Below are 14,256 nucleotides of genomic sequence, written 5' to 3'. Positions count from 1 at the left end.
TAATAGCCACTGATGGAGTTCTCCTCCATGAAGTTGTATAACCCCTTTTTCAAGCCATCACCTCCTCCTTTTGGCTTCCAGTTCTGTCAGTTAATCACTTTTGTTGGGGGATTTCTGGTATTAGGAGACTAGGAAGTGTCAGGGGAGTCTTCATAATAACCGAATTTCCTGCCCTGCAAAATGCCCTTCTTCCTACCTACCTAGTCATTCAGCCACATTGGCACCATGCCCAGGGCATTGTGTGGAAATTCTGGCGCAGATTTATTGATTCTACAAGAGCAGCAGCAAGCCTTGTCAATCTGGCACCCTCTGGCTGTTCTGGACTACAATTCCCATCAGCCCCAGCCAGCGTATGAGGAAGGCTGAGCTCTATAGCAGCAAAACAAATTCCTTCCAGTAGCACCTTAAAGACCAACTAAGTCAGTTCTTGGTATGAGCTTTCGTGTGCATGCACACTTCTGTGTATCTGAAGAAGTGTGCATGCACACGAAAGCTCATACCAAGAACTGACTTAGTTGGTCTTTAAGGTGCTACTGGAAGGAATTTGTTTTGTTTTGACTATGGCAGACCAACACGGCTACCTATCTGTAACTGGCTCTATAGCAGCCTCTCTCAACCTGGCGCCCTCTGGGAGTTTTAGACTACAACTCCCAGTTATGGCCATAGCCCAAAACATCTGGAGGGCACCATGTTGGCAATGGCTGGGACAGAGAGTTGGACTTTGATGAGGGAGACTTAAGCTCATCCACAAATGTGCACTGACCTCATCTCCTTAGACTGAGGGAGGTTGTGAGGACAGAAGTGTAATTTTTTAAAAGTCTGAAGCAGCAGATATCACATGCAGCGAAGCCCTGTTACCACGAAGTGAAAGCCACTGAATTCAACAGGAATTACTCCTGCGTACACATGGTAAGCCTCACAGAAAGCCAACAGGATTTAAGTTAGCACGTGTTAACACCATACATTTAAAGTGCAATGGCACCACTTTAAATGGTCGTGACTTTCCTTCCCCAAAGAAGGAAGGAGCTGTAGTTTGTTAAAGGCGCTGAGATTTGTCAGGATGCACCTCTTTCCCTCCCAGAGCTACAATTCCCAAAGTTCCTTGTGAAGGGAATTGTAGCTCTGTGAGGGGAATAGGGACCTCCTAACAACTGTCAGCAAGCTTAATAAACTATAGCTCCCAGAATCCTTTATTGGAAGCTGTGACAGTTTAAAGTGCTATCAAATGTACAGTGCGATTGTGGCCTTAGTCACAATAACCTGCAATGGAACTTGCACTGCGATCCTAGGCCTATTTGGATGAAGAAGCCCTACCAGAGTTCAAAGGACTTCACTCCCAGCTAAGAGGGTACAGGACAGCTAGTTGTGATTAACTTTGGCAGGATTGTGGCTACTGTTGCATTCACTATAGATTCATATCTGTATTGGAAGACAAGGCTAGGACATTGCAGGGTTGTGGGTAGTTCTTTTGTACAAGTACTGACCCACAAACACAGAATTCTTGATTCAAGATGCTTTGTCACCCCCAAACACACTACTGTGCTCCCTAGATTTAGGTAGGCGAGCCTGATCCAAAAAGTTTCCATAACTACCCCCCAGACCGCAGAGGCTACAGTGAGACGGACATCTTGGCCATAAATCATCATCCAGAGTGTGGAATCCTCTCCCACCCACCAAATGTTGGCTTCCTCAACACGGCTGATGTTCCTCATGTGCGACCCTCGCTTCAGAGGTTCAAGCAACAAGCTCGCTTCCCTTCCACAGCTTGAGAGGTGGAGGCTGCATCAGTGTGTTCAGCAGAGAGCGAAACGGTGTTGTCCAGGGGGCTTTTCTGCTTCTGTTTCTGCACTTTGTTGAAAATGTCTAGGAGACAGGAAGGAATAAATAAAGATGGTTACGAACCCACCCCAATCTCCGAGCAGCGATAGATTCCAGGAGTGCCCCAGGGGCTCACTTTCCTTGGAATGAATGTGTCTTTAGGACAGATGGTTTTATTTGTACAGGTAACTCACAATGTATGCACATTTAGCTTGTGCAAATCCAGCTTTACACACTTGGCAATTAAAAAAAACAAAAAACAAAAAATGAAAGGGGGCAAAAATGGGGAGGATGTCCAGGAAAAAACCTTTGCCAATCCCACCCACCACAAGTGCTAACTTGTGTGCATTATCAGCACCAATAAGCTACCATCTGGGGAAAACCTGAATTTTATGTTTTTCCAGACTGCATGATTTACTTTTTATCTCCATGCGTAAAAAGGCTAAAGGTTTCTGGGTACACACACACACACACACACACACACAAAATGGGGAGTGGGGGCTTAAAACAAACCCTTCCTCCATAGGCTGCAGCCCCTTACTGGAGTAAAGAACAAGTGACAGCAAGGAAGACCACCCTCCTCAGCCCTGGCTAGGCCACTGTGAGTTTGGGTACCACCCGCTGGCGGAGGAACGGGGGTGCAAAGGGAGTGGACCACCCCTGGCACCACTATTCCGGTAGGATGCCATTGAGGTGGGCCCCCCTGGACACACGCCACGTGCCAGGCGGCGTGTCATGTCCCCGGATGCCATCACGCCCTCTGGGGAGTGCTAGCCACACCCCCGATTGCTCTCTGCCCCCGGTAGTGGAGCATGCAGCTTCGCCACTGGTACCACCAACTGATGACTCACCTCTCAAGATAGTTTCAAAAGCCAATTCAACATTTGTGGAGTCCAGCGCAGAGGTTTCCATAAAGAGCAGACCATTGTTTTCTGCAAGAAGAGAGAAGCAGTGAGACCCTATCAGACCTCCATTATTAGAGAAGATAAGATCACCAATTTAAAACTGGGATTGGTAGTCATTCTGTCTTTTTTTATTTCATAATTTATAAAATGCATTCAGAGAATACTGAAACAGTGGACAGAAAGAATATAACACAGTGGTTCCTGAATGGCTTGGCTGACGAACAAATTGGCTCCCTAATGCCTCAAACCTTGAAGTAAGTGTGCCAGTTTGTGAACGTTTTTCGGAAGCCGAAAGTCCGTTTTGGCTGTTGGCATTGTTTCTGGGGCCAATCAGCCAACTAGAAACCACACCTTGGTTTGCAAACGTTTTGGAAGCTGAACGGACTTCCCGAATGGATTGAGTTCGAGAACCAAGGTACCACTGTACAGACAAGAACACAGTGTGTAGCCGATTTAATCCAGTGGATTAATCAATTGTTAAAAGTGCCTGTGATCGATCAGGCTGTAGATTTAAATTTTATATAGTGGTATTGCTCGCTTAGAGGCACTCCGTCTTAAAACTTCTAACTCTTCACACAAGTGCTGAGAAGGTACATGGGATGTTGCCTTACACTGAGTCAGACCATTGGCCCATCTAGCTCAGTTACCGTCTGTAGAGGTTTGCAGAAGCTCTCCAGGGTTTAAGAAAGGAGACACTATCAGCCCCAGCTAGAGACACTGGGGGGGTTGAACCTGGGACATTCTGCATGCAAGGCAGATGCTGTACCACTGAGCCACAGTCCTTCCCTGCAGTGGAGCACAAATCCTTCTTGGAGCCCGATGCGCGAAGCCACAGAGCTGCCCCTTACCTGCATACATCTTGGCTTCCTCCGTTGGGACCTCCCGGGCTTGGGTCAGATCTGTTTTGTTGCCCACCAGCATCACAATGATGGTGGCTTCTGCATGGTCATACAGCTCCTTCAGCCAGCGCTCCACCACATCATACGTCTGGTGCTTGGTGATGTCAAAAACCAAGAGGGCTCCCACTGCGCCTCTGTAATAACTGAGAGATCAGGACAAGGGTTAAGAGAAGGGCATATGAAGAATTAGCAGCAGCAACAACGACAACAACAAGTAAGCACGGGTGTCCTTCTCTTTTCTTTGGAAGTCTCAACATTATTTCTTAAACGAGGCCTTTGATTACAACATACATTTAAAGCGGTACAGTGTCACTTTAAACAGCCGTGGCTTCTTCTGCCCCAAAGAATCCTGGGAGCTGCAGTTTGCTAAGGGCACTGAGTGTTGTGACTACAACTCCCAGAGTTCCCTGGGAAGAGGGATCGACTACTGAACCACTTTGAGAATTGTAGGTCTGTGAATGGGGCCTCCTACCAACGCACAGTGCCCTGTGCAAACTACAGCTCCCAGAATTCTTTGGGGGGAAGCCATGACTGTTTAAAGGGGTATCACAGTGCTTGAAATGGTGTGAAGGTGGCCTATGTTGGTTCTTCTTTGCGGATCTTCCACCTTCCAGATCTTCCACCTTAGATCTCACTTTTCAAATCACAGTATTAATTAATTTGCACCCAACATAAGGTGACCAGTTATGCATTGCCAAAAAAAAAAAAAAGGAAAAGAAATAAGATGAAAGAAGTCAATAATCTGCATAAAAACTGTATGTGGGCATTTATATCTATGGATGAAAGCTTACAAATAATTGCTATACTTTAAACAGAGATACAGAACACCTCCCTATAGTGGGGAGGATGGAGGGTGAGTGGTGGGTTTGCCTAGTCTGCTAACCACTGAAAAGTAATTCAAAGCTCCTGCATCCTTTTTTTATGGTCCCTTATTTTTTAAGCCAGCCTTGGACTGGACAGCCAGGCAAGAACATGAGGAAGGTGATGAGCAGGGCTGGTGAGGGTACCAAGGGCCGAACAGAGGTGCCTGGAGGGCCACATAGAAACTCAGAATCACAGAGTTCGAAGGGACCGTGATTCTGAGTCCAACCCCCTGCAATGCAGGAATCATCAGAAAGGCCTTGTTGACAAGTCCTATTGAAATGTCTTTACATGCACACCCTACCCTTCTTCCACAGAGGTAAGAACAGATTCATGCAGGCAGGAAGGCTCCTGTTCACTGCTGGCCGCACTCAGATTTCGTTTGCTACCTAGAAGTAGTTTGGACGTCCTCCAAGCATTATTCTCAGTTTACCGCAGCAACAGATTGCTGTTGACAAAGGGAGGCGGACATCCATAGCAGAACAGGAGGAGGCCATAGGGTCTAGAAACTTAAGCGGCCTCACTCAACGCTGCAAAGTCATGAGCTTAGCTTTCTAACCCGATTAGAGAATCTCTGCAGTCTACTAATTAAAAAGAAAAAAACAAAACATGCAGAGAGTTCAAATAAGTAATAATGCTTAGCAATTATAACTTCCAAGGGTGTAGCCACGTTCATTGTCTTCATTACAACACACTAATCCTGTATTACCTTGGCATCTTAAGAGGCTGATCACTTTTAAGAGTTGCTCTTCCAGAGCACACTTTCGTCAGGTGCATCTGATGACACAGGGCTGGGTCTGTGACCGCTTGGCTCACATTGATCTTATTATCGTCAGGGTGGCACAAGTCCTTTCTGTGGTTTTTAGCATTTTAATACAGTGGCATTGGACTGCATTCATATTCATTTATTTAAAAAGCTTCTGTGCTTGCCCTTCATCAAAACAGGTTGCAGGGCGGGGTGCAAAATATAGATAATATTTTGGGTGTGTCAGGAGCTGCCCTGTCCTTCTGGTCTGGACACGGTCACCAGCCCCAATCTGGGGAGTGGGTGGAGAGAAGAGCGCTTCCAGTGATGGTAAAAAACACAGAAAATGCCACTGATGTCACATGCAACTTAAGCTTGCTTTTTCCTCCTCCCTCTCAGTCCTTTCCCCTCTTTTAAGGGGTGTGTGTGTGTGTGTGTGTGTGTGTGTGAGAGAGAGAGAGAGAGAGAGAGAGAGAGAGGTGGCAAAACTCACTACAGCCATGTGGCCCCTGGAGGGTTGGCTCAGAGGACGTGGTGGAGCCTACAATAGCCCAGTGAGACATGTCTGAGAAGCATTTTCAGGATAAAATCACTTGCATCCACCAGGACCTCAACTCTGCTATTATAGCAGACAAATCTCAAGAGGTTTCCTCTTGGGTGTTTTAATACGGTGCTGTGCTTGTGTGTTTAGGAACTGTTACTCCTGTGGTACCTGTTTTATGTTCACAAGTATTTTTTACAAATTATATGTATCTCAAGAGGAACATCATTTGGGGATACTTTTATGTATTTTTAGATGAGCACTAGGTCTTCTTTCATTGCCGTTTTAATGCTTCTTGCTTCTTAACCTGTTTTTAGCCTGTTGTCGTTTTAACTTTTTGAAGGTTTTAAAGTATTGTTCATTTTTCTTATTGATAATATTATTGATTAAACTGCTCTGACGTTTTGTTTTTGATTTTACAATTACGCGGTGTATCCACTTAACAAAATTAATAGAATTAGTTTATATATTTATTCTGTAAAATATTGGAGATGCTTTGGTGTAAAAAGCAACTAACAATATCAACACCTGCTTTAGCTTAAACATGCACAGGATCGGGGGCTGAATGAGCATACAAAGCACTTCCCTTTACAATGGTCCCGCAAGATGACCCGATGTTATTATCCCAGTACTACAGAGGGGAGAGCTGAGGCTTGTTTAAGGCTGCGGATCAGGTCAGTGTGGATGTGGCAAGATGCTAAGGGAGAAGGGGGTGCTTCCCAGTCCACAGCCGAATCCCTCCCAATAACTTCTGGCCCACCAGCCCCACCTGTACTTACGCCGAAGTAATGGCCCGGTAGCGCTCCAGGCCAGCCGTGTCCCAGATCTGTGCTTTCACCAAGGCATCTCCCACCAGGATGGTACGAGTGGAAAACTCCACCCCAATTGTGGTGCGGCTGTCATGGTTGAACTCATTGCGGGTGAACCGGGAGAGCAGGTTGGTCTTCCCGACTCCTGATTCTCCAATCAGGACCACTAAGAGAGAGGGAAGGAAGGAGTGAATGCATTGCATTCATTAAAAAGTCTAGGTGCAATTGCATTTATTTACTTTCTGAATCGCTTCCTATTAAAAACGACAACACACGATCGAATCAATGTAGCAATAAACATCACCAACAAAAAAACATATGAAGCCAGTGCTTTTCTTCTGGTGGTGCTCAAGAGTACGCAGTACCGGCAGCTTTTTTTCTAGAAGAAAAGCTATTTCATATATAATAAATTCAAAGCCAGTATGGACACAGAATGGGATTAAAATCTTGACGTAAACAGCTGGCCCAAGGCAGTTTGGCACCAGAGGTAAAACACAAAATGGCACACCGCTCCCCCCCCCCACTAGGGAAGGAAGAGTGAGTGAAGATCTACCACAAACAAGTGGGGAATAAAAATCTACAGTACAATCTGTTGCCCCTGTGGATCCTGCCATCTGAGGCAACCGCCTCACCTTGCCTCATGTGTGGGCCGGTCCATGATCTAGCCCAGCATCCTGTTCTCACAGTGGCTAACCAGGTGCCTGAGGGAAAACAGCAAGCAGGATTCAATTGCAAGAGGACTCTTCGCTCCTGTGGTTTCCAGCAACCAGTATCCACACCATACATTCAAAGCACTATGTCATACCACTTTAAACAGCCATAGCTTCTTCCCCCAAAGAATCCTGGGAGCTGTAGTTTGTTAAGGGTGCTGAGAGTAGTTTGGAGACCCCCTGTTCCCCTCACAGAGCTACAATGGCTCTTCACAGGGAACTCTGGGAATTTTAGTTCTGTGAGGTGAATGGAGGAGAGTCTTCAAACAACTCAGCACCCTAAGTGAACTACAGCTCCCATGATTCTTTGGGGGAAGCCATGACTGTTTAAGATGGTGCCACAGTGCTTAGATGTATGGTGTGAATGTGACCATAGAGCTGAGTCTTTTGCAATACATCACGGGATGGAGTGGCTCTGGCAGCCCTCCTTGGGACAAGAACTGGGGCTCTGCAAAGGTGCCCTTCTTTGCCTGAGAGGGTCCCATGCCTTGCCCTTCGCTAGTGATGTGATGCTCTCCTGGCCACTGGCCACTCACCCAATTCGCTTGCATTATTTTGAAGGCTGCTGCCAGGAACACCAGTGTGTCTGTTCCTTCCTCCCCCTGCCAAGTGCTCCTGAATCCCTTTATTTATAGCTGTGATTTCACGCCCCGAAGACTTTGCAACAATTAACACAACACATTTCCGATTGCTCTAGGAAGGGCAAATACAACAGGCCATAATTCACGCAAGGTACAGGGTCCTGCAGCTCCACCAGGAAACCCAAACCTGGTAGGTGTCGCTGCCTTCGAAGGCTGGGGAAAGCTAGCTTTGACAATTGTAGAATAACTATGTTTGGCTTCTCAGAATGTGATCTGAGGGCTGCCGGTGGCCTGAAACCTCCATTCAGAGGGACATGGAAAGGTTGCCAGACTACCTGCACTTGTCCCTGTGCTGTTCATTTGTTTGTTAGGATGATGACTGCGATTGAGATCCTCCCGATCAGGGCCCGATTTATTTATTTATTCGTTACATTTATATTCCGCCTTTCTTCCAAGGAGCTTAAGGTGGCGTACTGTACCTAGTTCCTCCTCCTCCCCAATTTATTTTATCCTTACAACAACCCTATGAGGTTGGTTCGGCTGAGAGCCCAAGGTCACCCAAGGCTGAATGGGGATTTGAACCCTGGTCTCCCAGGTCCTAATCCAACCCTCTAACCGCTACACCGCACTGCCTCTCAATTTATCAGGCTTATCAGACAGGCTAACATGTACTGTGGCAGCCATAATATGTGCTAGAAAAGCCAGCCGGTATCTTTACTATGGAATTATTTTTCCGTGTTGCTAAACAGCTGGGCCTAAATGACTCTTCTGCCAGTTGCATGGGATGGATCAGAGAGTCTGGCTGTTAACCAGAAGGTTGGTGGCTTGAGCCCTCCGAGGAGCAGCAGTGGGCAGGATTCCTGCATTGCAGGGGGTTGGACTAGATGACCCTCGGGGTCCCTCCAACTCTACAGTTCTATGATTCCCATTTAACACTTTGCTGTCTGTATCAGCTCTTCGGAAACCTCAAATCACAGCTCCTATGAGCAAGAATCCCAAATGATTCTCCCCAACCGAGGCAATACTACAGAGGTCCCTTTTCTACTTTTGCATGTACTGTATTTTTCTGTCTATAAGACGCCCCCATGTATAAGACGCCCCCTATTTTGGGGGGCTCAAAATTAAGAAAATGCACTATGCACTATCCATGTATAAGATGACCCCTTATTTAAAACTTCAAAAATTTAGGAAAAAATATAGTCTTATACACGGAAAAATGCGGTAGTTTTTCACATGGATTCCTCTGACCTCAGAGCCTATCACGGGCAGGGGACAGGAACTCAGGCCTGAATGTGGCCCCCCAACTCGCTCCGTCTGGCCCTCTGAACTCTCCTCCAGACCACACGCCTCACTGGTCTTGCTTCACACCCTCCTAGACTGTTTTCTTCTGGCTGGAATGTGTCCTTGAACTGTGATAATGACTCATTTGCCTGGGTGGAGGACGGGGAAGGGTGGGTGAGTGTGAGGAAACTTGCCAGTGCTATTTTTCTAGAAAAAGAGGTGCCAGAAGTCACCATGAACGCCTCCCTTGTTCTCTTATAATGGCAACGGCGCCCACCTGAGAGGTGCCCGAATTGAGTTCTGGTGAGTTCTTGCTGAAAAAAAGCCCTGGATCCTCAGAGTTTCCTGGGAAGAGGGACAGTCTGTTAAACAGGATTCTTGGGGGCGGGGGGAGCCATGACTGTTTAAAGTGGTATCATAACGCTTTAAATGCATGGTGTGAATTGAGCCTTCTGCAGACAGAGATGGGGTCTGAGGCTGGAGAAAAGGGGGCAAGTTATTTATCTGCCAAGTACCACTGAATCTGTGTCCTCCAAGCTGGAATTTGAACGCCACCGTCTCAGGGATCATTTTTGCTCCTTTACTGAGAGGTGCAGCTTTATGAAGGCCAAATATTTGTTTTGGTTTATGAGAAAACCGCCATCCCTTATGCTGTTGTCTGTTTGTTTTTACTGCCTAGATGGGAGTTGTTAGAGAGCTAGAAACTTGACAGTTGGCTTCACTCTGCTTGCTTTTCCTAATGCATGCAGCTCTGGTGCTTCAGAGTCCAGATAAGCACAAACAGTGATCAGATCAGGGCTGGTTTCTGGCTTGTGGATGCCCAGAACACCAAATTGGTGTGTTTTTGTCCCTCAAAAACGCTCCAGGCAACTAGGGGAAAACATCTGGCACGAGGAAGCTAGGTAGTTAGCGGGAACTGTTATAACAGGGACAAGGAATACTTTTCAGCCTTGAAGGCCACATGCTCTTCTTCTCAACCTTATGATGACCACATGCCAATGGTGGGCAGGGCCAGAGGCAGAAGTGGGTGTGGCAACAAATGCAAATTCTACCTTTGCAAAGTACCGGTAGGCTAGTTTCAGGGCTTTTCCCAGCAGTAACTCAGTTCCAGGACATTCGCACATTCATGCACGTTCTTGCTAACTTTCAGCACCTAATTTTCTAGAAAAATAGCACTGCATACATGCAGATGCAGATTTGGTGTTTGAAGACAGCCATTTTCCATTGCTGCAGCATTAGCAAGCTTTAATCCTAGCTAACCTGCAGGTGAAGTCTTGCAAAGCTCAGCTTGCAAAGCAGCCGAACTCTTGCAAGATGCTCCTGCCTCACTGAGCAGGCGAGATATGACAAGGCTTCTATTGAAAGGGGTAGAGGTGCATGGCTTTGCAACTTAACTCAGCTCTCCTCCTGTGGTTGATGGGGAAAGCAAAGAGTCACATGCTTTGAAGTACCAGGAAACAAGGAAAGAGAAAAGCAAATAATCAAGCTGCAGGGAGGAAACTGATCCTATCACTACCAACAATAGTCACTAGGAACACAAAGTTTGGCCAGCTGATGAGTTGCATTAAAATGAATACAAACCTCAAGTTGGTGGCCCAACCTCCTGGCAATTTTACATGCTTAAATTATTTAGGGTTAGGGTGTGCAGCGACTGCTATCTTAGAAGACGCATTCCTGCTTCTCTTACGCAATGAGGTAGTTGCATACATGCTATACCTTCAAAGCACATTATTTTCCTCAAAGCATTATGGGCACTGTAGTTTATCCCTCATGGAGTTACAATTCCCAGCAACGTTTAACAAACTACAGTGCCCAGAATTCTTTGAGGCACTGTATGGTGTGCTTTAGAGCTATATACTGTAATGTGCACCATCCTTCGGAACTGCTTTCAAATACAAATATTTTGCAAATCTGTTCAGGGTAATCTGTCTGATATGTTAGGATCTCATATACCCTTAGAAGTTAGAACCTAAAATATTTCTACTTGGTCTAAAGCATCAAGAGATAGTGTTCCATCTTATAACTGCTGCTGCGATTGTGACAGCTAAAAAATGGGGGGGGGGGGTACATGCAAGTATATCGGGAAAAAATCATAGTAATAAAAAATTAAGTTACCGTAACTTATAAAAGAATACATACAAATCAGCCTAACAGATTTCTGGGAAAATTCGTAATTTTTGTAAAGTTTTGGTACATTTACTCTAATGAAAATGTTCAAATTTACGCTGCCTTCAACGTGTTGTAACATTATGAGTATCATTTTACAGATGTTGAATCTAAATTTTAAAAAGCATAAAAGGTACAGTGTGTACACAACTGCACATTTTGTCTGTCAGTTTATTAAGGTTTTAAATGTGTGCAAAATTTAATCAACTAACGCGAACAGACTTAATCAGCCTTGATTCTTTAAGACAGGCACTCTTCAAGCGCCATATGGGTGCTTGACAAAGGATACTCAGCTGCAGCCCAAAGGTGTGAGCCTATTTGTTCACTATTGTCTGCACTGACTGGGGGAGGGGCTGTGGCTCAGCGGGAGAGGCAGGCACCTGTTTGCATGCAAAAACTCCCAAGTTCAATCCCTGCTGGGATCCCCAGGTAGGACTGAAAATATCCCGTCTGAAACCCTGGAGAGCTGCTGCCAGCCAGTGTCTGCAGTACTGAGCTGGACCAGTGGTTTCTCACCATCACCCCTGATCCTTTCCTAGCTGCGGGTGGCAAGGCTGGAAGAAGAGAGCAAAGAAAGGGCTTGACCGCAGAGCTACAGCCCCTTCAAGTCATTGCCCCGCCTTAGGAATTTAGAGTGGACTTCAAATACCTGAAGGGGTGTCACATGGAAGATGGAGCAAGCGTGTTTTGCTGCTGCTTCAGAGGGTAGGACCCGAATCATAGGACCACGTGGGTCATCTAGTCCAACTCCCCTGCAATGGAGGAATCTTTTGCTCAGTGTGGGGCTCGAACCCACAACCCTGAAATTAAGAGCCTCATGATCTGCCAGCTGAGCTATTCTAGTGTATTAACCGGTAGATTCCATTTAAAAGAAAGCACATTCGGACTCAACTTCAGGAAGAACTCTCCCACGGTGAGAGCTGTGGGACGGACTTCACTGGGATCCCTGCAATGCAGAGGGATTGGACTAGATGACCGTTGGGATCCCTTCCAGCCTACAATTGTACAATTCTATAAATCCTCCCATGGCTTTAAAAAAAAGGGGACATCTTGGGTCAAGACACAGCTTTCAGGGCAGTCCAGAAAACCCAGCCAACAGTTTTGAAGAAAAGGAATTGGGAGGTGGGAAGAGAGAATGTGGCAAAAACAAGACTCTTACCTTTAAAGACGAAGTTATAATCTTCCTCTGAGGTCCCCATGGCTTGCTGCCCTCCAGGGCCCACTTCAGCTGGAGCAAAGGGGTCCCTTCTCTGCCCTTGTCCAACAAACCAGGAAGGAGGGAAAGGCTAGGCTGCTGGGTTTTTTGCTTTCTTTTGCAGAGAAACCCCAAGTTTAAAGCAGAAAGAGCGTAGAGGGAAGGAGGGAGGGAGGGGCGGAAAGGAGCGAGGTCCACCTGTGCAAAGAGAGGCTCTTGTTTGGAATGAGGGCGGATGGGTGGGGGACCCTTTGAACCAGGGGGTGGCAGGGCGGGAGGAGGAGGGAGAAACCGTGCCACCCAGTCAGGGCAGGTTAAAGGTGCAGCTTCGCCTGACTCAGTGGGGCGTGGACTCTCTGCCGCCGCGCAGGTTGAACAGGTAAGGGCTGAGCCCAGCCCCTCCGCGGCACCTCACCTGGGCGGGTGTCACCTGAGCGGAGGGGCTCCTCGCCCGCTTCACCTGGGCTCGTGGTAAGGTCAGGGGGAGGGGAGGGGGAGGGGAGGGGAGGGGCCACTGCCCGTTTCCCCAGACAGCAGCTTGGGCCTTTAGCCGAGGCATCCATCCATTGACCATCTTTTCGCTTCCAGTTGAGGAAAACGATGGCAAGGCAGCTTCCAAACTGAGACTTATTTACTGGTTTCTGAAATCAAGCCCAGTGATAAACCTGGGTTTGATGCCTGCCAAAAGAAAAAGCTTTGCTTAGGCAAATGACCCAGATATGTATTTTTTTTATTCTGCATGTTTGTTTATCAAACAGTTGGGACTTACTATCACTTGGCAACCTATGCCCGAGAGAGTTGAACAGACCAGGAAATTAACTGCTTTTCTATCGGCCTGGCATAGTTTTATTACATGTGCAATGTGGTTATAGGGCTCTCAGAAAACATGACAACTTGTGGAATGAAATGACTCATTAAATAGGGATTTGGTGCTGGGGGGGGGTGACTGTAAAAAAAGTAGTTGTTTACGAATCACTGTTTTTATTATTAATATTTTATTAGAAGAATTTCATTTATAAAAAGATATGACTGAGGAAAAAAAGTGAGTGAGAATGAAAAAAAGGAAAAATACAGTTACATTACCATGCATTAATATTCAGGTATGTATTATCCTAATACACATATACTTGTCAATAACCTAATATAGTCTGTGTAAACTCATTCCAAATATCGTCGTTATAGTCTATGTCTATAAGTTGTCTGTTCTTATGTTGCCAATGTTGTCAAGCCATTGATTAAGAGGAATTCTTCCAGTTCATCAGTATCAGTCTCTTGGTCACCATTAAAGCACATAGAATCCATTTTTGCTGTCCTGTTGTCAATTTCCATGCAGTGGGTATATAGTTCAAGAGCAAATTCACCTCTGAAAATCTTAATATTTTCCTCATAGTGTCTTGTTTATATAGTCCAGCACTTTCTCCCAAAACTTAGTGAGTGTGGGACACAGTAAAAGCATACATTTCAAAGAAGCATTTATGAATCACTGTTTATGACTGACATAAATTGCAAATAAAGGGAGGGCCTCTCATTTGCAGTCAACAGACCATTTAAACATTTTTTAACAGTTGACAGTAACATTAATGAAAAAACGATACAACTTGAAAACCACAGAATTATAATGTTTAACAGTGTATGTGTGTCTCTGGCCTACGTGATTTAATACAGATCGCCATATTCAAAAACTCTACGACTTTAATGGAATTGCCGCAATACTTCAATGGCTTACTTCAAGTATGATTAACACT

The 14,256-nt window shown here is 45.9% G+C and overlaps 1 protein-coding gene across 1 annotated transcript; it reads right to left on the bottom strand.

Annotated features, from left to right (window-relative positions):
• Nucleotides 1-1,352: 1,352 nt before the first annotated feature.
• RAB25 (RAB25, member RAS oncogene family) lies at nucleotides 1,353-12,749 on the bottom strand. Its single transcript, XM_081842137.1, has 5 exons — nucleotides 12,476-12,749; nucleotides 6,549-6,744; nucleotides 3,572-3,765; nucleotides 2,670-2,750; nucleotides 1,353-1,863 (listed from the first exon to the last, which is right to left on the bottom strand). The coding sequence occupies exons 1-5, from the start codon at nucleotides 12,513-12,515 to the stop codon at nucleotides 1,727-1,729; spliced, it is 648 nt and encodes a 215-aa protein (XP_081698263.1). The 5' UTR covers nucleotides 12,516-12,749; the 3' UTR covers nucleotides 1,353-1,726.
• Between the last annotated feature and the right edge of the window lie 1,507 nt (nucleotides 12,750-14,256).

This window comes from Podarcis erhardii, assembly GCF_964252035.2.
Source record: "Podarcis erhardii genome assembly, chromosome: 15".
NCBI lineage: Eukaryota > Metazoa > Chordata > Lepidosauria > Squamata > Lacertidae > Podarcis > Podarcis erhardii.
Note: the sequence above shows the minus strand (reverse complement) of the source record. Positions and strands in the feature narration are given on the sequence as shown.